General features: G+C 47.6%; 1 protein-coding gene across 3 annotated transcripts in view; it reads right to left on the bottom strand.

Annotated features, from left to right (window-relative positions):
• The window catches only part of LOC137617878 (AH receptor-interacting protein-like), a 151,705-nt gene that overhangs the window by 81,155 nt on the left and 43,725 nt on the right, over nt 1–26,825 (bottom strand). For all 3 annotated transcript variants that reach the window (XM_068347827.1, XM_068347825.1, XM_068347826.1), the window contains exon 2: nt 8,982–9,161. In XM_068347827.1, the coding sequence (XP_068203928.1) occupies nt 8,982–9,161 (180 nt within the window). The remainder of the gene's footprint in view (nt 1–8,981; nt 9,162–26,825) is intronic.

The following is a 26,825-nucleotide window of genomic DNA, read 5'->3' as shown; positions in this document are numbered from 1 at the left end:
AACGTTTCTTCCTCGAAACTTCTTCCACAGACGAGGAATGATAGGGCTCATTCGTCTGTTTGTGGATGGGACGATCTCTGACAGATACGTCCGCAACCACTGAGGGTACATCCGTACGCTGATCAAGGCCTGTCGAACCCTTTGGTCCTTCGACATTGCTTCTCCCCTGGGCTTGGGAGCTTGCAAGAGGTCCCGGACTGGGAGGACGACTGGCACGAACAGATGTACCCTCATGCGCAACACTGACACTGACACTTTTCACTTCACTTGCACTCACTACACTTCCCACTGCACTTTGCGCTTTCAACTCTTTGACGTCTGCCAAAAGTTGATTCCGGTCATTAGCTAATGACTCCACTCTGTCACCAAGAGCCTGAATGGCACGCATCATGTCCGCCATGGAGGGTTGAGCACTAGTAGCAGGGTCGGGAGTCACCACTACAGGGGAAGGAGTAGGTTGAGGGGCATGGGGAGAGGAAAAATCAAAAGAGCGAGAAGAACTCCTCCTGATCCTATCCTTCTCTAGCCTACGTGCATTCTTTAGGAATTCGTTAAAATCGAATTCCGAAAGCCCAGCGCATTCCTCACATCGATCTTCCAATTGACAGGATTTACCCCTACAATTGGAACAAACGGTGAGAGGATCTATGGAGGCCTTCGGAAGACGCCTAGAACAAGCCCTAACGCTACACTGCCTGTACTTAGGGACTTGAGAATGGTCAGACATCTTGAATTCTAGAAATAGTCAAGGGGGAAATCCAAAATCTAGCAAAGTTCATTAACAATTAATCCAAATCTAATCAAAAAGCTTGATAAGCTAATGATAAAGGTTCCTGAATAGCGAAGGCTAAAATCTAGAGCGAATACATCACCAAAATCGTGAAAAACAACTCCAGAAACAACAGCGTATCCAAGTAGGTCTTGCCGGTGGCACGACAGAGGAAAAATTGAGTTCTTGTTGACAAGAAGTACCTGAGTACCTACTCGACAGATGGCGCTGTTGTGTACACCCCCACCTGTTTAGCGATCGCTGGCGTATCCCGACCTTAGATTTTTCTGTCGGGCAACAGAGTTGACAGCTACATGATCATCGGGTAAGATTAATATTGAAAAAATGATATTTACAGTAAAAGCTTTTAGAAAATATGTTACAGTATTACAAATATTATTTACCGTATCTATATAAAATCATACAGTACATACTGTACGTAGCAAAGCAGGAAAACAATTTACGTGAGAGAGAGAGAGAGAGAGAGAGAGAGAGAGAGAGAGAGAGAGAGAGAGAGAGAGAGAGATTGTTTTACGTACGTAAATGTAAATTTTAAACAAAAAAAATATGATAGGTTACAACATGTATACTCTTCAGACTTTTAAAACCTTCCCTTTAACTTAATGCAAACAGTACTAAACTAAAACAGGCACAAATATTAAAATGTTAAAATATTAAAGTAAAAAATAAAGATTGTTACTGTACTCACCACGAAAGAAGTTCAAGAAAAACTTGAATGATGATGGCGATGAATTTGCTGCACAGTAGAAATGATGATGATGAAGCTGATGATGTCTTCTACTGTGCAGCCAATGATAGTATTTTACGTCTCTTCAGACGGAGGTGTCTTTTCCTGGGACACCTCTTCAACTTCTTCCTGGGAAACTTCTTCAATTTCTTCCAAAGGCGTACTAGCAGGAGGAACTGGCTCTTTTTTTGCGAGGCTGGAAGAACATTGTGATCGGAAGTTGCTGCCGCTGCTTCTTTTTTCGCTCTAAGAGCATCCTGTAGGGAGTCATGTCTTCATCGATCTTGTTGCAGAATTGCATAGACCGAACCATATCCTCGTCCCACTCTTGCAACATTTCTTTCAACTCCTTCGCATGGTTGCAGACCTTGGCAAGCCGTTCTAAAGTTAAGCCCCTTTCTTTGACATTTTCTTGGGGCTCTTCCTGTGTTTCGCTTTCTTCTTCACTAGCCGATTTCGTCAGGTCTTCTAGGTCTGCGTCAGTTAGCGGCAGGGAATGGCAGTCCAATAACTCGACGTCTTCAGTAGTCATGTCGCCAAACCCGTCACCTCCAATTATCGCAGCCAACTGCAGATTTGCGTATTGCAGAGTGTTGGATTTCAGACGGAGTAAATCCCTTGTCGTCGTAAACAATCTGGGGCCACAACTTCTTCCAGCTCGCATTCACGGTTGCAGGTTTCATTTCTAGCAGTGCCTTCTGAATGTTCTGCAGGCACGTGGCTATGGTGTACTGCCGCCAGTACGCCTTCAAGTTAAAATCTTCATCCTCATCATCTTGGGCAGCATCCACACACGCAACGAGGTCCGCCAAGGTATTCTTCGTGTAGAGGGCCTTGAACGCCCTGATAACCCTTGGTCCATCGGTTGAATTAATGACGTGGTGTTGGGTGGGAGGAACTCAACCTGAATACCCCCATGCGACAGATCAGTTGCGTGTCCACCAGCGTTATCCATAAGGAGAAGGATCTTGAATGGCAAGCCCTTCTCTAAGAGATATTTGCTGACTTATGGGATGAAACACTGGTGGAACCAGTTGGAGGTCAGCATCTTCGTAATCAATGCTTTTGGATTATGCATCCAGTACACAGGAAGGATATTCTTATTCTTATTTTTCAAAGCGCGAGGATTTTTCGACTTGTAAATAAGCCCCGGCTTTAGCAAAAATCCAGCAGCATTGCCACACATCACGAGGGTAACGCGATCCTTGAATGCTTTAAAGCCAGAGGCTTTGGCTTCTTCTTTGAACAGGAAAGTTCGCGACGGCATTCTCTTCCAAAACAAGCCGGTCTCATCCATATTAAACACTTGTTCCGGCTTGTATCCACCTTCGGCGATAATATTCTTGAACGTCTGGTTCACGGAAGTTTCAGCAGCGGCAGTGTCAGAGGAAGCAGCCTCGCCATGTAGAGAAATGCTTTTCAGGGAGAAGCGTTTCTGAAACTTCGCGAACCATCCTTTGCTGGCGAAAAAACGTTGTTTCTGACGCTGGGAATAAGCGGATGTCCCTGGTTGAGGTTCATCTACATCATCATCTTCTTCAGCATCGTCACCATCGTCGTCTTAAGGTTCCTTTGCCGCAAAATTCTCATACAAGCTCAAAGCCTTGGTTCGGATGGTGTTCGTATCCAAAGCTATGTTCTTCTTCCGGCAGTCGGAAATCCAAACTGCTAAAGCACCTTCCATGCGTACGATTGTTTTATTACGTGTGGTAACGACTCGCTTCGCTGATCTGCTAAAGGTGATGGTAGCCGTCTTTCTAATGTTCGCCTCGTCCTTCTTGATATAGCGAACGGTGGATTCGTTGACTCCAAAATGGCGGGCTGCGGCCGCGTAACTTCTACCGTCTTTTAACATATCGAGAAGCGTCACCTTCTCAGCAATCGTCTTCATCTTTCGGTGGCGTTTAGACTCACTACCAGCCTTAGTAGAAGCAGAACGCTTGGGAGGCATTGTACAGTAGGGTTTAACAGAAAGTTCAACTTAAAACAGTCACGCACAGCACAGATTAAAGTTCACAATAACTTAACAACATCTACACAGCGATACGGCGGGAGACAAAGTGACCGCGAATACGTAGATGCTGCGGGTTGGAGATGAGGGCAAAACACCAATCACAGGCTAGATAACAAAACTTGGGTTCTGATTCGTCATCTATCAGCGCTTGAACCAATCACAACCCGTCTTATATGCTACAAAGGTTACCTATTCAAAGTACAAGGTACCCTACGTATACTGTACAGTAATAATAATAATAATAATAATAAATAATGATGATAATAATAATAATAATAATAATAATAATAATAATAATAATTTTAATAACAACAACAACAATAATAATAATAATAACAATAATAATAATACAGCTTTACATACGCTATTTTACGCTTGTTTTGTTGTAGGATATGTCTCTCTCTCTCTCTCTCTCTCTCTCTCTCTCTCTCTCTCTCTCTCCCTCTCTCTCTCTCTCTCTTGTAAGCTTATTCGAGATGTGATTTTTGCAACAAAGAATATTATTGGATGCAGTACTACGTACGTATACATACAAAAGTTTCATGGAAAAGATGCACATCCATTACATTTGTAGTACAGTAGTAGCCATCAGCAGCCTTACACCATTCTAATATGGTATGACTGCATCTGATTTGCGTTTCATGTTTGATTTAATTTTACTACGTACTGTATACAGTACTGAATTATCGTATGATCACATTCTCTTTTCGTTTTTTATTTCTTTCTGTGCTGAATTATATGTCATATGTAATGCAATGAACAATCAGTAAGAGCAGATATTACTAATTACAGTATTAATGGAATTACAGGTAACGAAATATCTTATTTGGGGTCTTCAGATATCGCGGTATTTTCTAAATTTCCGGAAAATCCGCGATATATATATATATATGGGTTATGAAAAAAACCCGCTAAGTGGTGAATCCGCGATGGTCGAACCGCGAAGTAGCGAGGGCTCACTGTATAGGGCTTCGATGTCAGAGCCCTATGTAGGAGGGAGTCCTGATTGGACTTCCTCTACCTCTCAGCGGCCTGCTCCACGTCCCTAGGCTCAAACAAGTTCTTTCCTATCACGGAAGAATATCTAAGCCTGCTGATCTCGGTGTTAGGGACCTTTTGATGGAACCTCTCAGACACCGCATCTCGACGTTTCAAGATGGTGTTAGCCCACAAGTTCGAGACTTGGTACTTTCTTTGGATAAATCCTCCAATCGTATCAGGATACCTAAGATCCCTAGCCATTTATCCAGCCACAGAGTGGCCTGCATGGAACACTTCGCCACTTTCTCCTGGCTAAGGATCTCTGTTGCCGAGAACGAGATCTGCCGGTTGGAGAGCCTCTAAAGAGGGACTCCCCTGGTGAGCTCTTCCAACGAATGGTGAAGGGGAAGAGCCAAACAAGTTTCCTCTAAGATGACGAAGTACCTCCTCTGTTGGACACAAGGAGGTGGGAGGAGCTTGTTGCCGGCGCTGGATCGGCTGGAGGAGGCAAGCTCGGAGAGCTGGACTTCGATCTTGTCCCTGGCACTCTTGACCCCTGGGGACTAGGGCAAAGCCGCACTGGCCTTCAAGGGTTTTTGAGTCCCAAAGACTTGGTCCAAGACCGTGTCTTTGCCCTCACGAGGAGGAATCTCAGGGTCAACAAACCCGTTAAGATTCCTCATAAGGGTCAGAACCTGCCAGAACGCGTGTTCTGACTCCTGCGGCTCTCCTACTGAAGGACTAGCAGCAAAGTCTCCTGTCCCCAAAGGCTCTTCTTGGGGGTACTCGCAGACGTTCTACGAGTGACTGGCTGGCTCCGGTCTAAGTCTTGATGAAGACTTTGGTACAGTCTTGGAGTCCTTCGACTCCCTCCTGGGAGGGATGCAAGACTCCAATAACGACGGGGGTAGGCTCTTCTCCGCCCCTACCCGAGAAGACTTTCCAGCGCGAGGTGGGGTTTCCTTCATTGGTGCAATGAGGGAACGCCTCACCTCACGTAACTCCCCGAGGACGGGAAGTCTTCGTCTGAAGGGGAGGGAGAAAAAGTCTGGGGGGGGGGTGAGGAGGCCTGCCTCAAAAACTTACGAGGAGTCAGCTTTGCCCTCAGAGAAGTTACCACGTTTGAAACTCCTCTTTTCCTCTTCAGGGGAGTAGAAGCTGCCAAGGATTTGTGGTCCAGGTCAGGGAGAACAGGCTTAAACGCCTGCACGACCGCTCTGACCAGTGTCCCAAACCAAAGCTGCTGGCTGACGGCTGCGCTGTCAGATACTTCCCTTGGAGGGAAAGGGATCGACCGATCCCTGGGAGGAGTTACCAAAGTGGGGTTCGCCTGAAAAGATGATGATGGAGAAGAAATGTCCCTGGACCTTTTTGGAACCTTCCCCCCAGCCGGCGATCGTGCTATCCTGCACTTGGGGGGGGGGGGGGCAATGACGACCTTACTGTGCGTTGTCCTGCAGCCTCGCGCGTGTGAGGGTATTGACGATCACGCTGGGGAGTGCGCTGGGGAGTGCGCTGGGGAGCGCGCTGGGGAGTGCGCTGGGGGGCGCGCTGGGGAGTGCGCTGGGGAGTGCGCTGGGGAGCGCGCTGGGGAGTGCGCTGGGGAGCGCGCTGGGGAGTGCGCTGGGGAGTGCGCTGGGGAATAACCGGGGTCGCGTGCGGGAGACTGTTGGCGCGTGTGCGTGGGCGATGGCGAGGGTGCGCGCGTAGGAGCGCGTGCTGGAGACAGCAGAGAGTGCGCAGAAGGAAGATTGCGCGCTTGCGCGCGCGGGGGCGCGCAGGATCAGGATGAAGAGCCCGTGTGGGCGATGATACCGTAGGGCGCGCGTGCAGGAGACACATCTCTGGCGCGCATGTATGCGCACATAAGGCTGGAGAGATCAGTGTGGGCACGCAGGGCGCGCTCGCGTATCCTCGTGGGTACAAGTGGGAGACTGCGCGCGAATGCATGCTGGCGATGGATGGCGCGCAGGTGGAGACTGACGGTGCGTTGGCGAGCGCTGACGAGCAAGGGAAGCATTCAACTTCCCTACTGCGCCCAAATCAGAAGATCGTGGGCGCGCAGGAGATAGTTGGCGCGCGGGCCAGCACTGCCGCGCAGGAGAACGCTGCCACGCTGGCGCGCAGGAGAACGATGGCGCACATGGCGCGCAGTGGCGCGCAAGCGATCAGGGGAGCGCTGGCGTGCAGGGGAGCGCTGGCGTGCAGGTGAGCGCAGGCACACTTTAGCAAGAGCAACCGCCAACGGTGAGCGCTGATGCACTATCTCAGGATCGTCGGCAGCAGATGAGCGCTTGCGCGTAGGTGACTGCTGGGGCGCAGGTGAGCATGGCACGTAAGGGAAGTATGCGCAATCTTGCGCATACGCCCTTGTTGCCCCAAAAGGGACCGTTGCCTGTCTCACAAAAACAGGATGACTAGACGCCCACAGCGCATTAGCAGCCAGGAACGGCGACGTCAGGTCAGTAGGTCAGCGGGTCTGACGCGTGGAAGGTCGACGTGTCCTTTGTAAGGACGACCTTCCACCGAAGTGGATCGCGAACGATCCGCAGAGAGGTCCAGGGTTGTAGCAGGAACAGTCGGAGAACGATGACGAAGCTCCTCTGTGGCGGACTGCGGTGATGACGATGAACCGAAGAGGCGCCTCCTCACACCCTTGTGAGGTGAAGGAAGACGAGCTATACGCCGTATGCGCCCTCTGGGGGCCGTTGGGTCAGCGAGCTGACCATCAGCAGTCCTCCGAAGAAGAGTCTCTGTGAGTGAACTCCCCCGAGAGGGAGAATCACCGGCAGGAGAGACTGTTGGACTTAGTTCCTCCCTCGAAGGTTGAGCAGAGGGAGAAACTAAGCCTTCAGCTACAACAGGATGATCAGGTGCAGAGGTCGGAGATACCGCATCGGAAGCCTCTGCCACCACAACGTCGAAGATAAACAGAGGATCAACCTCAGCCAAAGGCGGCGATTGTTTGACAGCGGCACCCAACCGGATCATGTCAAACAAGGCTTCCTTGGAGGGCGAACCCTCGACCCCCAAGGAAGGCCAAAGCTGAAACAAATCATTAGTGTTTACATTAATATTTAAATCCTCCTCTGGGGGAGGAGGAGTAGTTCCCTCGCTATGGGAGGCAACGCCCTCACCCGAACCCCGAGGTCAGGAAACAGAACTATGGCCTACGCTACCACTCGACAGTTTCTCGAAAGAAGCCAATCAAGCGGGAGCTTCGGAGGAGGTTTGGGCAACGGAAGAAGAGTCCTTGGGATTTTCTCTTTTCAAAGAAACCTTCGAAGGAGAAATATCCCGCTTGGACTTCTTACGTCGCCGAGAAAACCTCTCCCACTGGGAGGTAGACCACTCCCTACACTCACCACACTTATTAGTTCCATCACACCGCTGGCAAATACAATAAGGACAAAGGGGGCTAGGGTCCGTATCGACCGCCGACAAATACAATAAGGACAAAGGGTGTTAGGGTCCGTATCGACCGCCAACATAAACGTACCACAAGGGCGGTCGGGTAATCCAGGACACTTGCGCATGATAGCAGAGGCCAACATCAAACACACCTGCAGAAGAAAAAGCAAAAAGCATTAATGGCTGTCAGAGGCGCGAGGGTGAGAGCAGACACGTCCGACTACCACCCGAGCCGAAAGCAAAGTGAGCTCAAACACAGGTGTGTGTGAGGGGGGGGTAGCAAGCTACTCTCCCTACCCCCGCTAACTAGCGGTGGGATAGTAAACCCTCGTTAAAATTCTAATGGCTCGTCATTTCAGCTACGCCGAAAGTAATAACCCCCTACTAAATAGCGTGGTTTGTATGTCAGTTACGGAACAAATGAAGGTTATGTTACTTGGCAGGTAGGTGGGGCACCCCCTACATGAAAGGTGGGTGGAGCCTACCCACTGTCCGCCAACTACTACTACTACTACTATCAGCTTGTTAATGTTTAAAAGGCCATTCCAGCCTCATTGAGGTCATACTCCTATTAAAAGTCAAAGTAAATCAATGTTAGGTAGCAAAGCCCTGTACTGTAATGAGAAAGAAGCTGTTATTAAACATAAGATGAGACTTCCAGAACTTATCAGCTCAACTGGGATTCTACCAACCTTGTTTGAGTATATAATATACACATGCTTATACCTTAAATAATAACTCCATGATTTCACTGATCACAAAATGAAGACTGACAAGAAGCAAATAAGAAAGCGTTAGAAGCTGAGTCTATCTTAATGATGATCACTGTCACAGCAACATGATGGCTGCTCAGGCTCAGCTCACTGACCTATTTGAAAACCTATGACAGCAAAAAAGAGGCTGCAATGCAGAGCTAATATAGCCACCAATGATCCCACAAAAGCCTTTATTTCAAAGAGGGTCATCTGATGCATCACAGCTTAAAAGATGTGCATGTAAAAAACTATATTCTATTTATGTATGCAATGATATATGAGAACATACAGTAAACCACTTACTGATTTATCTATAGAGAAGCTAGCAATCTCTCCTGGTAACATAGTACGAATACATGCTTCCCATATTTCAAGTTTAAACTTTTTACCCAATAGCAGCTCTACTGGACTTTTCCATTTCTTGCTGTCATCAATAACTTTAGGTGACTCTTCAACAGTTTCTGTCTTCACATGAAATGTAACCTGCAAAACATGATAATTATCTATTAAAGATGTGTAACCTGGGACTGTCAATTGCACAGATAAAAATAAAATATGGGTAATCAGTCAAGACTACTGTATCTATAAATATTGCCTTCTTCCTAAGAATATAAAGTAAATGACTGACAGTAACTAAGGGAAATTGTATTCCCTCAGCTACATTTTTATTCTTATTACAGTTCTACAAAAAGTAATACTACTCTAGAAATGACAGATCATTCATAATAATGCAAACAGTACAATGTGGTATAGTATACTGTATAAGCAACTTGAATGATTGTTAAACATATCAAAAACTTAAAAATACTGTACAAGTTTTATATTATTTGTATTTTTCCTAGCTATACAAGCATAAGTTATTTATATGGAGTTAATTCTGGTTTAATTTTCTACGGCCAGGCAATAAAAAAATACATTGGTCGATTACGTCATGTTACGATGCTAGGCAACTGCAGTACACGATGTGCCCCGCTTGTATCAAGCGTGTATTCACAACACTCTTCTGGTCAAAGACTTACGGGGTGGATGAGACCAGACCTTCGGTGAATCACTCAAGTTTGTAAAGCTAGAAATAGTACAAATTATATAGTATAAAGGTTGTAGTTTATTCCTAAGCAGATACAAACTTTCGAGACATTTATATGGGGAGATTTTCTTAGGTGGGAGCAAGTCTTCGTGAAGGTAAGAGGTCTGCCTCTTTCTTCTACATGTACTAAAGTAATAGCAAGAGATCAAAGTAAATCATTTGTCAACAATGCAGGGCCTTCTTCTACAATCAAGAGAGCTTTGCCAAGGTGAAGTGATATGAACATAAAGTGGCTTGTACAGCTCTGTTTGGGTCTTCTCAACTAGAGCTATTCCCTGAATCCTTGCCGGATTTTTCAGGATTTTTTTTGTCTTCTGAGTCTGAAGATTCTGTCTCTAGTCTGCATCAGAGAATGTCGTTAATCAGCAAATACCAACTGTTATGGGAGATCATCAAATGGTTGAAAGGCACCCAGCTTGCACTTGGAGTGTCACCAGCTTAGCCTATCTTCAGTGCTGCGAGAGATTAATATTGCTCGCCAGTAGATTGTTGAATCACAGCGTATGTCCCAAACCACAATTTTGGGACTCAGAAGAACTACAAATCTCCCATTGAATGAAGTATAGAAGTTTCTTTCTTTACCTGAAGTTTTGAGTATATCAATCACTATTTGTTATTTTGGATTCCAACATTGGAATAGTTGAAGGCTGAGGAATGAGACATCTTATGTGAGGAAAACTGAAGTAAGTCAGGGTTGGTGTAACTGACAAAATATGTATATTTCCCATAACCATGACTAAGTTTGCTTAGGTCACAAATTTTAAATGTATTTTAATAGAGTCCTAAATCAATAAGTTTTGTTTCCAGTAAAATTGTTTTTGAACTATTATGAATATACAGTAATACCTTAGGATACAAAAGTTTCTGCATTTGAAAAAAATCACACACGATGATGTCTGGACACCTGCTTAGATCATCCGCAGGGGTCTACCAGGCAAAGTGGCGAGTTTCTGTGGTTGGAGTTGCGAAGGGGTATCTCTCCACTCGATACCGCTATTCCAGCAATAGCGGAGTTCTTCGTATATTTGCAGGAAGAATGCGCCTTTCAGTCTCAGCAATAAAAGGCTATCGCTCAGCCTTTAGTCAAGGCTTCAGGCTCAAAGGAGTGGATATTTCTCCCCTGCTGGAACTTTCCCTACTCAGACGAAGATATGATCTTACCTGCCTTCAGTCGGAAGTGAGACCACCTCCATGGAATGTGGTTTGAGTTCTCAGGCCCATTAAGGAACCTCCCTACGAACCATTGTGCCACCTAACTGGGAAGGCGGTGTTTCTACTAGCTTTGGCATTGGCCAAACGAGTCAGTGAACTTCATGGTCTCTCGTTGACATCGCCCATGCTAGGGGATGAGGGGAGGTAATGTTCATATTCGTCTCTGAGTTTGTGGCTAAGACACAGAATCCGGGAGTGCTGGACCCTCGATTCGACTCTTTCCGGATTTTGAGTCTTCGTTCTGTAACAGATGACCCAGACCTTCCCCTACTGTGTCCAGTAAGGAGTCTGAGGTTATATCCCAAAGAACGGCTGCATTTGTTCCCCAATGCAAGCTTTGTTTGTGAGCACTGGGAGAACAAAGAGGAGGGTCACCAAGAATACCTTCTCGGCATGGATTCGTAGGGCGATCCATCTGTCCCTGAATCCTGACCCTCCTCAGTCATGTCGCCTTAGAGCGCATGATGTCATGGGCGTAGCTACGTCCCTGGCCTTCAAGAAGAACTTCTCAGTGACGCAGGTTCTACAAGCAGGAGTGTGAAAGCGTCAGACAACCTTCACAGCTCACTACCTACAACACGTGACTCACAGGAGGCTCGATACGTTTTCTATCGGCTCTGTGGTGGCTGCACAACATCACAAATTTTAAGTAATATGATATTTTGATTATAAAATAAATTTTTGAATATACTTACCCGGTGAATATATATAGCTGCAACTCTGTTGCTCGACAGACAAAAAACAGTAAAAACTCGCCAGCGATCGCTATACAAGTTGTGGGTGTGCCCATCAGCGCCATCTGTCGGCCAGATACCATACTCGATGTAAACAAAGACTCAATTTCTTCTCATCCCACTGCATCTCTATTGGGAAGGAAGGGAGGGTCGTTTAATTTATATATTCACCGGGTAAGTATATTCAAAAATTTATTTATAATTAAAATATAATTTTTAAATATTTAACTTAGCCGGTGAATATATATAGCTGATTCACACCCAGGGTGGTGGGTAGAGACCAGTTAAATATGTTTACATCGTATAAGCTAAGAGTTTTTATTTCATTTTAGAAGTTATCAAAATAACAAAAAAAAAAAATAAATAGGTACCTGGTAAGGAAGTCGACTTAGACGATTACTCTGCCTTGTAAGTACGTCTTCCTTACGGAGCCTCGCGATCCTCTTAGGATGCTGGCAGACCCCTAGGAGCTGAAGTATCAAGGGTTGCAACCCATACAACAGGACCTCATCAAACCCCTAATCTGGGCGCTCTCAAGAAATGACTTTGACCACCCGCCAAATCAACCAGGATGCGAAAGGCTTCTTAGCCTTCCGGACAACCCATAAAAAACAACATTAAAAACATTTCAAGAGACAGATTAAAAGGATATGGAATTAGGGAATTGTAGTGGTTGAGCCCTCACCCACTACTGAACTCGCTGTTACGAATGGTCCCAGTGTGTAGCAGTTCTCGTAAAGAGACTGGACATCTTTCAAGTAAAATGACGCGAACACTGACTTGCTTCTCCAATAGGTTACGTCCATTATACTTTGCAGAGATCTATTTTGCTTAAAGGCCACGGAAGTTGTTAAAGCTCTAACTTCGTGCGTCTTCACCTTAAGCAAAGCTCGGTCTTCCTCACTCAGATGTGAATGAGCTTCTCGTATTAACAATCTGATAAAGTATGACAAAGCATTCTTTGACATAGGCAAGGATGGTTTCTTAACTGAACACCATAAAGCTTCAGATTGGCCTCGTAAAGGTTTAGTACGATCTAAATAGAACTTAAGAGCTCTAACAGGGCATAAGACTCTTTCTAGTTCATTGCCTACGATCTCCGATAAGCTGGGAATATCGAAAGATCTAGGCCAAGGCCGAGAAGGTAGTTCATTTTTGGCTAGAAAACCAAGCTGCAGCGAACAAGTAGCTTTTTCCGACGAAAATCCGATGTTCTTGCTGAAGGCATGAATCTCACTGACTCTTTTAGCCGAGGCTAAGTATACCAGGAAAAGAGTCTTAAGAGTGGGATCTTTCAGGGAGGCTGACTGTAAAGGCTCAAACCTGTCTGAGATGAAGAATCTTAGTACCACGTCTAAATTCCACCCAGGAGTAGCCAAACGACGCTCCTTAGTGGTCTCAAAAGACTTAAGGAGGTCTTGTAGATCTTTATTGTTGGAAAGATCTAAGCCTCTATGCCGGAAGACCGATGCCAACATGCTTCTGTAGCCCTTGATAGTGGGAGCTGAAAGGGATCGTCCTTTTCTCAGGTATAAGAGAAAATCAGCTATTTGGGCTACAGAGGTACTGGTCGAGGATACAGAAACTGACTTGCACCAGTCTCGGAAGACTTCCCACTTCGATTGGTAGACTCTAATGGTAGACGCTCTCCTTGCTCTTGCAATCGCACTGGCTGCCTCCTTCAAAAAGCCTCTAGCTCTCGAGAGTCTTTCGATAGTCTGAAGGCAGTCAGACGAAGAGCGTGGAGGCTTTGGTGTACCTTCTTTACGTGTGGCTGACGTAGAAGGTCTACTCTTAGAGGAAGACTTCTGGGAACGTCTACTAACCATTGAAGTACCTCGGTGAACCATTCTCTCGCGGGCCAGAGGGGAGCAACTAACGTCAACCTTGTCCCTTCGTGAGAGGCGAACTTCTGCAGTACCTTGTTGACAATCTTGAACGGTGGGAATGCGTAGAGATCCAGATGTGACCAATCTAGGAGGAAGGCATCTATATGTATTGCTGCTGGGTCCGGGACTGGGGAGCAATAGATTGGAAGCCTCTTTGTCACCGAGGTTTCAAAGAGATCTATGGTTGGTTGACCCCAAGTGGCCCAAAGTCTCTTGCACACATCCTTGTGGAGGGTTCATTCGGTTGGAATTACTTGCCCTTTCCGACTGAGACAATCTGCTATGACGTTCAAGTCGCCCTGGATGAACCTCGTTACTAGGGAGATGTCTTGACCTTTTGACCAGATGAGCAGGTCCCTTGCGATCTCGTACGTCAGTGAGTGGGTACCTCCTTGTTTGGAGATGTACGCCAAGGCCGTGGTGTTGTCCGAGTTTACTTCCACCACTTTGCCTCGAAGGAGATACTCGAAGCTTTTCAAGGCCAGATGAACTGCCAACAGCTCCTTGCAGTTGATATGCATGCTCCTCTGACTCGAGTTCCACAGTCCTGAGCATTCCCGACCGTCCAGCGTCGCGCCCCAGCCCAAGTCCGATGCGTCCCAGAAGAGAACGTGGTTGGGAGTCTGAACAGCCAGGGGAAGACCCTCTCTTAGGTTGATATTGTCCTTCCACCAAGTCAGACAAGACTTTATCTTTCCGGAAATCGGGATTGAGACCGCCTCTAGCGTCTTGTCCTTTTTCCAGTGAAAAGCCAGATGGAATTGAAGAGGACGGAGGTGTAGTCTTCCAAGTGATACAAATTGTTCCAGGGATGACAGCGTCGCTACCAGACTCATCCACAGTCTGACTGAGCAGCGTTCTTTCTTCAGCATCTTCTGGATGGATAGCAGGGCTTGATCTATTCTGGGGGCCGACGGAAAAGCCCGAAAAGCTAGACTGTGAATCTCCATCCCTAAATACAGAATAGTTTGGGATGGGACCAGCTGCGACTTTTCCAAATTGACTAGGAGTCCCAATTCCTTGGTCAGATCTAGAGTCCACTTGAGATCCTTCAGACAGCGACGACTGGAAGAGGCTCTGAGAAGCCAGTCGTCCAAATAAAGGGAGGCTCGGATGTCCGATAAGTGGAGGAATTTGGCCACATTCCTCATCAGCCTCGTAAATACGAGAGGAGCTGTGCTTAGGCCAAAGCACAGGGCCCGAAACTGGTAAACCAAATCTTCGAAGACGAATCTCAGAAAAGGTTGGGAGTCTGAGTGAATGGGGATGTGGAAGTAGGCGTCCCTTAGGTCTAGCGAGACCATCCAGTCTTCCTTTCTGACCGCTGCTAAGACTGACTTTGTGGTCTCCATGGAGAACTTCGTCTTTGTGACAAAGACATTCAGAGCACTGACGTCTAGCACCGGTCTCCAACCTCCTGTCTTCTTTGAAACTAGGAAGAGACGGTTGTAAAATCCCGGTGATCGAAGGTCCGAGACTTTGACCACCGCTCCCTTCTCTAGCAAAAGAGACACTTCCAGTTTCAGGGCTTGTCTCTTTTCTTACTCTCTGTACCTGGGAGAGAGATCGATGGGGGACGTCGCTAGAGGGGGTTTGCGTACAAAAGGGATTTTGTACCCCTCTCTGAGTAACTTCACAGATTGTTGATCTGCGCCTCTCTTCTCCCAGGCTTGCCAGAAGTTCTTGAGTCTGGCTCCTACTGCTGTCTGAAGTTGTGGGCAGTCAGACTCTGCCCTTAGAGGACTTGGGTCCTTTCCTCTTCCCTCGCTTCCCTTCGGCACGAGCACCTCCTCTGCTGGAGGCTCTGCCACGAAAGGGCGGAATAAAACGAGACGCTGGAGTGTCTATCCTCGGTCTAGCAGACAATGTAGGCAAAGGGGGAGCTTTGCGAGCCGAGGACGCAACTAGATCGTGGGTGTCCTTCTGAACTAAAGATAAGGCAATTTCCTTTACCAAGACTTCAGGAAACAGGCACTTGGAAAGGGGAGCAAAGAGTAGCTCAGATCTTTGGCATGGCGTTACTCCAGCAGACAGGAAAGAACAGAGAGACTCTCGCTTCTTCAGGACTCCGGACGTGAATGAGGCGGCTAGCTCGTTGGACCTATCACGTACGGCCTTGTCCATGCAGGTCATAATGAGCAAGGAAACATCCTTATCTGCAGAAGAGATTTTCCTGCTCAGGGCTCCTAAGCACCAGTCTAAGAAGTTAAAGACTTCGAAAGCCCTAAATATCCCTTTAAGAAGGTGGTCCAGGTCCGATGGTGACCAACAAATCTTCGAGCGTCTCATGGCAAGGCGGCGGGGAGAGTCTACAAGACTTGAGAAGTCGCCCTGGGCAGAGGCAGGAACTCCCAAGCCGAGAACTTCTCCCGTGGCATACCAGACGCTCGATCTAGAAGAGAGTTTAGATGGGGGAAAGGCAAATGCTGTCTTCCCTAAACTCTTCTTAGACTCTAACCAGTCTCCCAACAGCCGCAAAGCTCTCTTGGATGAGCGAGAGAGAACGAGTTTAGTAAAGGCGGGTGCGGTAGCAGGCACGCCTAATACAAACTCTGACGGCGGCGAACGAGGAGCCACAGAAACAAAGTGGTCAGGGAACAACTCCTTGAATACAGCCATGACTTTTCTAAAGTCCAATGATGGTTGAGTTGCCTTAGGCTCGTCCAGTTCTGAAGGTTGATCGTCTTGTGGTTCAGCAACGTCCTCATCTGATAGTTCCTCATCCGAAAACTGATGAGGAAACGGCAACGGAGTGGGCAACGTCTGGCTCGCTGAGTCCGGTCGCACTGGTGCATGCGTGACGGAGCCGGACGCAGCGTCATGGAACTGCTGCACAGTCTGTGAACTGTCAACAACCATGGGTGCGCGAGGACGCACAGCGTCCACCCGAGACTGTTTAGACCGTCTGGGTTGTGCAGTCAACACCATACCAGGTTGCGGAGGTTGACGCACCGCGTCAAAACAAGTCACCTCTGATGGTTGCTGAACGTCCTGAACGTCAACAACCACCTCCGTGCGTCGCCTAACGTCAACGTGCGGCTGGCAACCCACACTGGGTCGCATCGGTGGAGGTACCACCCCAACTGGTAGACGCGAGAAAGTTACCTCAGCGTCAACAGGACGCACAACAGACCGCTTGGATGGTTGTTGGCCAGAAGGTTCAGCAGCAACCTTCTCCGCATTAAAGTCCTCCATCAAGGACGCAAGCTTGGACTGCATGTCCTGCAGCAACACCCATTTAGGGTCAACGGGAGCAGGTGCGGCAACAGACGGGGTGAGCGACTGAGGCGGTACCGCTTTGCCTCTCTTAGACGGCGAGCAGTCATCAGATGAGGGCAACGAGTCCGAACTGACCCAGTGGCTACAACCGGGACGTTGGACTTGTCCTGAAGGGACCGACTTACGTTTCAAAGGTCGTGAGACCTTGGTCCAAAGTTTCTTACGAGAAACACCTTCGGACGACGAGGTAAATACGGGCTCTCTCGTCTTACGTAGGTAGGGGCGATCTTGGGGAGATACGCCTGATACCATGGAGGGAACGTATGTTCGCTGATCAAGGCCTCTCGAACCCATGTGTCGTACGACATTGCTTCTCCCCTGGGCTTGGGAGCTTGCAAGAGGTCCCGGACTAGGAGGACGACAGGCACGAACAGACGAACCCTCAAGCGCAACACTGTTCACAACACCTTGAGAAACACTAGGCACTTTATCACTTCCCGCGGCACTTTGGCACTTTAGTTCCTTAACATCCGCCATGAGTTGATTGCGGTCACTTGCAAGGGACTCAACTCTCTCCCCCAAGGCATGGATAGCACGCATCATGTCAGCCATCGATGGTTCCTGAGTGCTAGGGAGGGGGGTTAGGAACAACCACTACAGGGGAAGGAATAGGTTGAGGGGCATGAGGAGAGGAAAAATCTACCGACCTAGAAGAACTTCTCCTTACCCTATCTCTCTCTAGTCTGCGTGTATACTTCTCAAATTCGATAAAATCAAATTCCGAAAGGCCCACGCATTCCTCACACCGATCTTCCAATTGACAGGTTTTACCGCGACAATTGGAACAAACAGTGTGAGGGTCGAGAGAAGCCTTTGGAAGACGCCTAGAACAGTCCCTAGCATTGCATTTTCTAAACTTGGGAACTTGTGAAAGGTCAGCCATTTTGAATTGGTCAAGGGAAAAAGCCAAAAAACGATCTAAGTCATCAACAATGAATCCGATACAAAAAAGAGTTCAAGGATTTATTTGAAGAAAAACCCTGCACTGCGAAAGCTCAAAACCAAATTAAAGTACTTCACCAAATATGATGGAAAAAAACTCCAGGTTTCAACAGCGAGTAAAGTACGTCTTGTCGACACGTCGACAGAGAAGAAATTGAGTCTTTGTTTACATCGAGTATGGTATCTGGCCGACAGTTGGCGCTGATGGGCACACCCGCAACCTGTATAGCGATCGCTGGCGAGTTTTTACTGTTTTTTGTCTGTCAAGCAACAGAGTTGCAGCTATATATATTCACCGGCTAAGTTAAATATTTAAAAATGTTATTTTGATAATAAAATAAATTTTTGAATATACTTACCCGGTGATTATATAGCTGCAACTCTACGGTAAAAACTCGCCAGCGATCGCTACACAGGTTGCGGGTGTGCCCAACAGCGCCATCTGTCGTCCAGATACCCAGTACTCAATGTAAACAAGGACTCAATTTTCTCCTCGTCCCACTGCGTCTCTATTGGGGAGGAAGGGAGGGTCCTTTAATTTATAATCACCGGGTAAGTATATTCAAAAATTTACTTTATTATCAAAATAACATTTTTCAATATTTAACTTAGCCGGTGATTATATAGCTGATTCACACCCAGGGGGGTGGGTAGAGACCAGCAATATATGTTTACACTTTTATGAGCTAAGAGTTTTTATTTCATTTTAGAAGTTATCAAAATAACAAAAACAAAATAAATAGGTACCTGGTAAGGAAGTCGACTTGAACAATTACTCTGCCTTTTAAGTACGTCTTCCTTACGGAGCCTCGTGATCCTCTTAGGATGCTGATCGACCCCTAGGATCTGAAGTATCAAGGGTTGCAACCCATACAACAGGACCTCATCAAAACCCCTAATCTAGGCGCTCTCAAGAAATGACTTTGACCACCCGCCAAATCAACCAGGATGCGAAAGGCTTCTTAGCCTTCCGGACAACCCAAAAAACAACAATAAAAACATTTCAAGAGAAAGATTAAAAGTGTATGGAATTAGGGAATTGTAGTGGTTGAGCCCTCACCCACTACTGCACTCGCTGCTACGAATGGTCCCAGTGTGTAGCAGTTCTTGTAAAGAGACTGGACATCTTTCAAGTAAAATGACGCGAACACTGACTTGCTTCTCCAATAGGTTGCGTCCATTATACTTTGCAGAGATATATTTTGCTTAAAGGCCACGGAAGTTGCTACAGCTCTAACTTCGTGCGTCTTCACCTTAAGCAAAGTTCGGTCTTCCTCACTCAGATGTGAATGAGCTTCTCGTATTAACAATCTGATAAAGTCTGACCAAGCATTCTTTGACAAAGGCAAGGATGGTTTCTTAACTGAACACCATAAAGCTTCAGATTGGCCTTGTAAAGGTTTAGTACGCTTTAAATAGAACTTAAGAGCTCTAACAGGGCATAAGACTCTTTCTAGTTCATTGCCTACGATCTCCGATAAGCTGGGGATATCAAAAGATTTAGGCCAAGGCCGAGAAGGCAGCTCATTTTTGGCTAGAAAACCAAGTTGTAGCGAACAAGTGGCTTTTTCTGACGAAAATCCGATGTTCTTGCTGAAGGCATGAATCTCACTGACTCTTTTAGCCGAGGCTAAGCATACCAGGAAAAGAGTCTTATGAGTGAGATCTTTCAGGGAGGCTGATTGTAACGGCTCCAACCTATCTGACATGAAGAATCTTAGTACCACGTCTAAATTCCATCCAGGGGTAGCCAAACGACGCTCCTTGGTGGTCTCAAAAGACTTAAGGAGGTCTTGCAGATCTTTATGTTTGGAAAGATCTCAGCCTCTATGCCGGAAGACCGATGCCAACATGCTTCTGTAGCCCTTGATAGTGGGAGCTGAAAGGGATCGTCCTTTTCTCAGGTATAAGAGAAAAACAGCTATTTGAGCTACAGAGGTACTGGTCGAGGATACAGAAACTGACTTGCACCAGTCTCGGAAGACTTCCCACTTCGATTGGTAGACTCTAATGGAAGAAGCTCTCCTTGCTCTAGCAATCGCACTGGCTGCTTCCTTCGAAAAGCCTCTAGCTCTCGAGAGTCTTTCGATAGTCTGAAGGCAGTCAGACGAAGAGCGTGGAGGCTTTGGAGTACCTTCTTTACGTGTGGCTGACGTAGAAGGTCTACCCTTAGAGGAAGACTACTGGGAACGTCTACTAACCATCGAAGTATCTCGGTGAACCATTCTCTCGCGGGCCAGAGGGAAGCAACTAACGTCAACCTTGTCCCTTCGTGAGAGGCGAACTTCTGCAGTACCTTGTTGACAATCTTGAACGGTGGGAATGCGTAGAGATCCAGATGTGACCAATCTAGGAGGAAAGCATCTATATGTATTGCTGCTGGGTCCGGGACTGGAGAGCAATAGATTGGAAGCCTCTTGGTCACCGAGGTTGCAAAGAGATCTATGGATGGTTTTACCCCAAGTGGCCCAAAGTCTCTTGCACACATCCTTGTGGAGGGTCCATTCGGTTGGAATTACTTGTCCTTTCCGACTGAGACAATCAGCTATGACGTTCAAGTCGCCTTGGATGAACCTCGTTACTAGGGAGATGTCTTGCCTTTTGACCAGATGAGCAGGTCCCTTGCGATCTCGTACAACGTCAGTGAGTGGGTACCTCCTTGTTTGGAGATGTACGCCAAGGCCGTGGTGATGTCCGAGTTAACTTCCACCACTTTGCCTCGAAGGAGAGACTTGAAGCTTTTCAAGGCCAGATGTACTGCCAACAGCTCCTTGCAGTTGATATGCATGCTCCTCTGACTCGAGTTCCACAGTCCTGAGCATTTCCGACCGTCTAGTGTCGCGCCCCAGCCCACGTCCGATGCGTCCGAGAAGAGAACGTGGTTGGGAGTCTGAACAGCCAGGGGAAGAGATCCTCTCTTAGGTTGATATTGTCCTTCCACCAAGTCAGACAAGACTTTATCTTTTCGGAAACCGGGATCGAGACCGCTTCTAGCGTCTTGTCCTTTTTCCAGTGAAAAGCTAGATGGTATTGAAGAGGACAGAGGTGTAGTCTTCCTAGTGACACAAATTGTTCCACGGATGACAGCGTCCCTACCAGACTCATCCACAGCCTGACTGAGCAGCGTTCCTTCTTCAGCATCTTCTGGATGGATAGCAGGGCTTGATCTATTCTGGGGGCTGATCGTCTTGTTGTTCAGCAACGTCCTCATCAGAGGGTTCCTCATCCGAAAACTGATGAGGAAACGGCAACGGAGTGGGCAACGTCTGGCTCGCTGAGTCCGGTCGCACTGGTGGATGCGTGACGGAGCCGGACGCAACATCATGGAACTGCTGCACAGTCTGTGAACTGTCAACAACCATGGGTGCGCGAGGAAGCACAGCGTCAACCCGAGACTGTCTAGACCGTCTGGGTTGTGCATTCAACACCCTACCGGGTTGCTGAGGTTGACGCACTGCGTCAAAACAAGTCACCTCTGCTGGTTGTTGAACGTCCTGAACGTCAACAACCACCTCCGAGCGTCGCTTAACGTCAACGTGCGGCTGGCAACCCACACTGGGTCGCATCGGTGGAGGAACCACCTCAACTGGCAGACGCGAGTAGGTTACCTCAGCGTCAACAGGGCGCACAACCGACTGGTTGGAAGGTTGTTGGCCAGAAGGTTCGGTAGCAACCTTCTCCGCATTAAAGTCCTCTATCAAGGACGCAAGCTTGGACTGCATGTCTTGCAGCAAAGCCTATTTAGGGTCTACGGGAGCAGGTGTGGCAACAGACGGGGTTAGCGACTGAGGCGGTACCGCTTACCATCCCTGAAAGCCTTGTTATGCATGACATAATTGTACAGCAAAACTTCAAAGGCTCGAAAACAGCTGTGAAGTTGACCTGTAAACAACTTGGAGCATCTCCTGGCCAGGCGCCAGGGAGAGTCTACGAGAATTGAGAAGTCTATCTGGGCAGAGGCATGAACTCCCAAGCCGAGAACTTCTCTCGTGTCATATCAGACTCTCGCTCTATAAACCAGTTTAAAAGAAGGGAAAGCAAAGGCTGTATCCCCCAAACTCCTCCTGGTGAAAAACCAGTCGCCTAGCCAACGTAAAGCTCTCTAGGAGAGCGAGAGAGCACTAGCTTAAAAACAACGGCTTCGAAGTAGCTAGGCCTAGTGTAAGCTCTGACGTTTAGGCGAACGAGGAGCAGCAGTTACAAAGAGATCCGGACAAAGATCCTTAAAAAAAATCATCATGATTTAATTAAAGTCCATAGAGGGCTAAGCAGCTTTAGGCTCCTCTCCATCTGACAAGAGTCCTCAAGGGAATATCAGTAGGAGGGGGAACAGCAACTTCCTCATCTACAGGAACCTTGTCCGATAAAAGCTGAGTCTCAAGCAAGGGAGAGATCTACCGTGGTGGCAATGCTTTACAAGCAGAGTCCACACTCACTGGTGCATTAGTAGCGGACCAGAACGCAACGTCATGTAACTGCTTGACAGTCTGTGAACTGTCAACAACTGAACTGTCAACCACAACAGGTGCGTGAGGACGCACAGCGTCCACTCGAGACTGCTTTGACTGCCTAGACTGAGCAGTCAAAACAACTCTAGAATGCGGAGGTTGACGCACAGCGTCAAAACAAGTCAACTCCGATCGTTAGTGAACGTCTTGAACGTCAACAGGAGCATCAGCAAGTGGCCTAACGTCCAAATGCGGCTGAAAAACCACACGAGACCGCATCGAGTGTGGCTCTAAACAACCTGACTGACGTGACTAAGCTACGCCAACGTCAACAGTAAGCACAAAGGAACGTTAGGTTGGCTGAAAGCCAGGATATCGATGAGATAAACGGCTAGACTCAACGGACTAATCGGCAGAATAGTCTTCCATAAGGGAGGCAAGCATATACTGCATGTCTTGCCATACAACCCATTAAGGATCAACGGAAATGGTTGTGGTAAGAGACGAGGGTAACGTCTGTGACCGCAACACTTTGCCAACAAAAAAAGACTCTCGGAGTCTGTGTTACGTTTTTGTTAGGCGGCGAGCAGTTATCCGATGACTGCATAGGGTCAGAGCTGTCCTAATGGTTGTAACCAGGATGCTGGACCTGTCCTGAAAGGACTGACTTTCGCTTAAGGGCTTCAAAACCTTGTGACAGGTTTCTTATGCGAAAAGCCTTCGGATGACGAGGAGAAACAACGTCTCTCTCGTCTTATGGTAGGGGAGATCTTGGTAAGATACACCCGATACCATAGAGGGAAAACGTCTGTTCGTTGGTCAAGGCCTCTCGAACCCATAAGTCGTTTGACATTACTTCTCCCCTGGGCTTGGGAGCATGCAAGAGGTCCCGGACTAGGTGAACGACAGGCACGAACAAACGAACCCTCGGACGCAACACTGTAACACTTTGCGCATATCACTTTATCGCTTCGATTTTCTGTTTTGCACTTATTTCACTGAAATCGAAACTTTTACTGATTTCTACCTGAAACACGCAATTCTGCCCTTCATTAAAAGGTAGTAATTGCGAAATCAGTCGTATAATGCAAGCTCATTAATACCAGCAAAAAACAGAAAACATATTTTAAGATAAAAAAATCAGTGGCTGGGAAAGAGACTAAACACTAGTTCATATAACTACGTTTTCAATCTCTCACCGCACAGCCTGGGGACAAGAATAAAAAACTAAAAACGTTTTATCCTTCCTCCCCGTACAGCGACTAGGGACGAGAGTAACTCGAGAACAACGTTACCCGCTTGAACGGAACGTTTTCTCTCCTCTCTCTCCCTCCGTCTCTATCTCTCTTTCTCTCTTGATTTCGCACCTAAGAGAAGAGCCCAATTATATTTCGTCAAAAAAACATGTTATTTGACTAAAGGAAAAAACTGAAAGGTTTTTCAAATAAAAAGTTCCTTTAAATTAGAATTTAAAACATTTAAGCTAAGAAAGAATGAACAAAACGTTAGAATCGATTTACTCTTACTGCAAAGTGAAACCGTGATACACTCTCTCTCTATCGTAACGATAGAGCGCATGTTGAACGTCCTGAACGTCAACAACTGCGTAGCATAAATAAACTAAACGTTAGTTCATCTTTGAAAACAGTACGAAGACTATCAAAGAAATTCTTTCATAAAATATTACATTTAAAAAGTTTTAAATCCTTAGCTCTTTAAAAGCTAATTACGATATAAAGGGCTCAACGTTGATTAACTTCGGTTTCCAAGTTAGGACCGCCTACTCTCAGGAAAGGTCTATATAAACAAAACATTAAAATTTATTTTTATATGTTTATAATAAATGGAAAGTTAATCGAAGAGGCCTAATAAAGGCGGAGAGATATAAAATATATAGAGGAAAATCTATAACGTGATAAGATAATTACTAAAAGCCTAAACACACTTCCGTCTAAGGGAAGGGTCGGCCATTTAAAAGTGAAAGAAAGTCCATACTCTCTTTGTCACCATAATTAAATCTATCCAAAACGAGTTCAAGATTTAAGATGAAGATAAAACACCTGCATAGCGAAAGCTCAAAACTATAATAAAGTACTTCACCAATTAGTTGTGAAAAAACTCCAGTTTAGCAACAGCGAGTAAGTACGTCTTGTCGATAGCTCGACAGAGAGAAAATTGAGTCTTTGTTTACATTGAGTACTGGGTATCTGGACGACAGATGGCGCTGTTGGGCACACCCGCAACCTGTGTAGCGATCGCTGGCGAGTTTTTACCGTAGAGTTGTCTGTCGGGCAACAGAGTTGCAGCTATATAATCACCGGCTAAGTTAAATATTGAAAATTGTATTTTTCCTAACATACTTACCTCGAACTACTTTCTTAGGAGTACCTGGAAATCTCCTCTCATCCGACCAGAGTTTTGTGTAGTTTACCCTACTTCCGTTTTCTGTGAAGGCTAACCTCAGGCAGAAGGATACGTGCCCCGAGGCTAGTCCCGGGTCAGGGAGCGTGCTAGCTTGGGTCTCGACCCTCAGAAAGTTCTCTGGTTGCGTCGTGATATCATCTCGACGCTCTCCTTATCTCAGTGCGACCCTTTGTGTCCCGGACTCCATTGTGTCCCACGTGGTATCCCTGTGCTTTCCCTTTGTGTCCCTGTGTGGTTACCTTATCCTTCCCTTGTGTTCTCACGTGTTATCCTTGTCCTTATTACCCTTTCCCGCTGCGTTCCTGTGTCTTGCGGTGTTGCGATAGTGCGTGATGGAGCATCCCCGCCGTTGTCCTGGGCCTTGAGACAGTTAGTCGTGTGGTACGTTTCTTTCTAAGCCGGAGGTAGACCCTAATTCCTTGTGCTTGTCGTGCAGGGGGAGAGTGTGTTCTCCGTCGGACACGTCTCCGGAGTACATTTCTTGGAGTGAGGTCCAGTGGGTACGATTCAGTACCAAGAAAAAGAAGTCTGCCAAGCGTTCGCCCAAGAAGGCTAACACCTCTTCGCCCTTTACGTCTCCAGAAGGACCATCGAGTAGGGTTTCCCTTCCATCTTTCCCTACCCAGAGTAGGGGACGAGGTAAGTCCGTTGTGGGGAAGAAGCCAGAGGTTCTTCCCCAAGAGTCTTTTATCCATGATAGTGGGGTAGCAGCATCTTTCCAGCCAAGTGGGGGGCCTGAAGATGAGTTTAGTAGGGGTCCTAGAGACGATGCCCTGGTGCACGCGGGTCACGTCTCTTCGGTTGACCCCATGTGGAGTAAAACTGTCCCTGTCTCTTCGTCCGCTTCGTGGGCAGGTTTTTCAGATACCTCCGCAGCTGAAGGCGCCCCAGAGAAGGAAGACTCACCGGCGGCGGATCCCCTTGAATGGGTCCCTCCTAGGACACCCTGTAGGTCACCGTTGAGGTTTGAGCTTCCACGCTGTCCCCCCGGCACCGCCGTCGTTAGTTCTGGAGGTGTTCCTGCAGCCCGCGCTCTTCGTATGACAACAAGCCGTTCAGACAACCACTCTCCGGGCCCCGGCCCCTCAGACGGGTTATGAAGAGTCCTACAATTCATCGGTTGCTACATCCCCCTATTCCTCGGAAGGAGAAAACCGGAGGAATTCCCGATGGAAGCGTGAGAGATCACGGAGGAGGCACTCCCGTTCTCGGTCACGTTCCAGGTCTCGACATGGGAGGAGGCGCTCCAAGTCTCCAAAGAGAAAATTCAGGAGGAGCAGATCACCAGAGGAGGAATGGGTGGTCATCTCCCGCAGTAAGCTCGTGGACCTTACTTCGGTCCCGAGTACTTCAGGCTGGCGACCCAGAGACAAGTCCCCAGGAAGGTTCTCTTCCAGCCACAAGCTAGAACCACGGAGGGACCTGGCTTCACGGACCTCCTCCGACAGGCGTAAGACCGCAAGGGTTCCAACTCAATCCGCCCAGCGGAGGGAGTCGCCCCCTCGGACGGGCAGCCTCGTCGTGCCCTCAAAAGTGGCACCATGGACTCTGGAGAAGGAGAGACGGTTTCCTCCGTCGGGCAAGCCCACAGAAGCCGCGTCCTCCATGACTAAGGACAGACAGAGAACGGACCCCTCGCCGCCACAGCAATGACCGTCCTGCGTCCAGAGCCTTACGCGGAGGCATCTGCCTGTGGGATTCCCTCTAGAGAAGTAGGCCGCCAGACGGAGGACATCGACAACGACGTGGGGGCGCCCCCGCGGAGGACTCGGCTTACAGGAGGGTGATAGGCCTCATTAGACGACACTATCGTATTGAGGAGCCTGAACCCTCCGACGATGATCCCTGGCGCTCTAGCCTCAATAGACTAATGGAGGCCCACGCCCAGCGGAGAGCGTCCAGAGCCTTACGCGGAGGCATCCGCCTGTGGGATTCCCTCTAGAGAAGTAGGCCGCCAGACGGAGGACATCGACGACGACGTGGAGGGCGCCCCAGCGGAGGACTCTGCTTACAGGATGGTGATAGACCTCATAAGACGACACTATCATATTGAGGAGCCTGAACCCTCCGACGAGGATCCCTGGCGCTCTAGCCTCAATAGACTAATAGAGGCCCCCGCCCAGCGGAGGGCT

This window comes from Palaemon carinicauda, chromosome 24 (assembly GCF_036898095.1).
Source record: "Palaemon carinicauda isolate YSFRI2023 chromosome 24, ASM3689809v2, whole genome shotgun sequence".
NCBI classification, from domain to species: Eukaryota; Metazoa; Arthropoda; class Malacostraca; order Decapoda; family Palaemonidae; genus Palaemon; species Palaemon carinicauda.
Note: the sequence above shows the minus strand (reverse complement) of the source record. Positions and strands in the feature narration are given on the sequence as shown.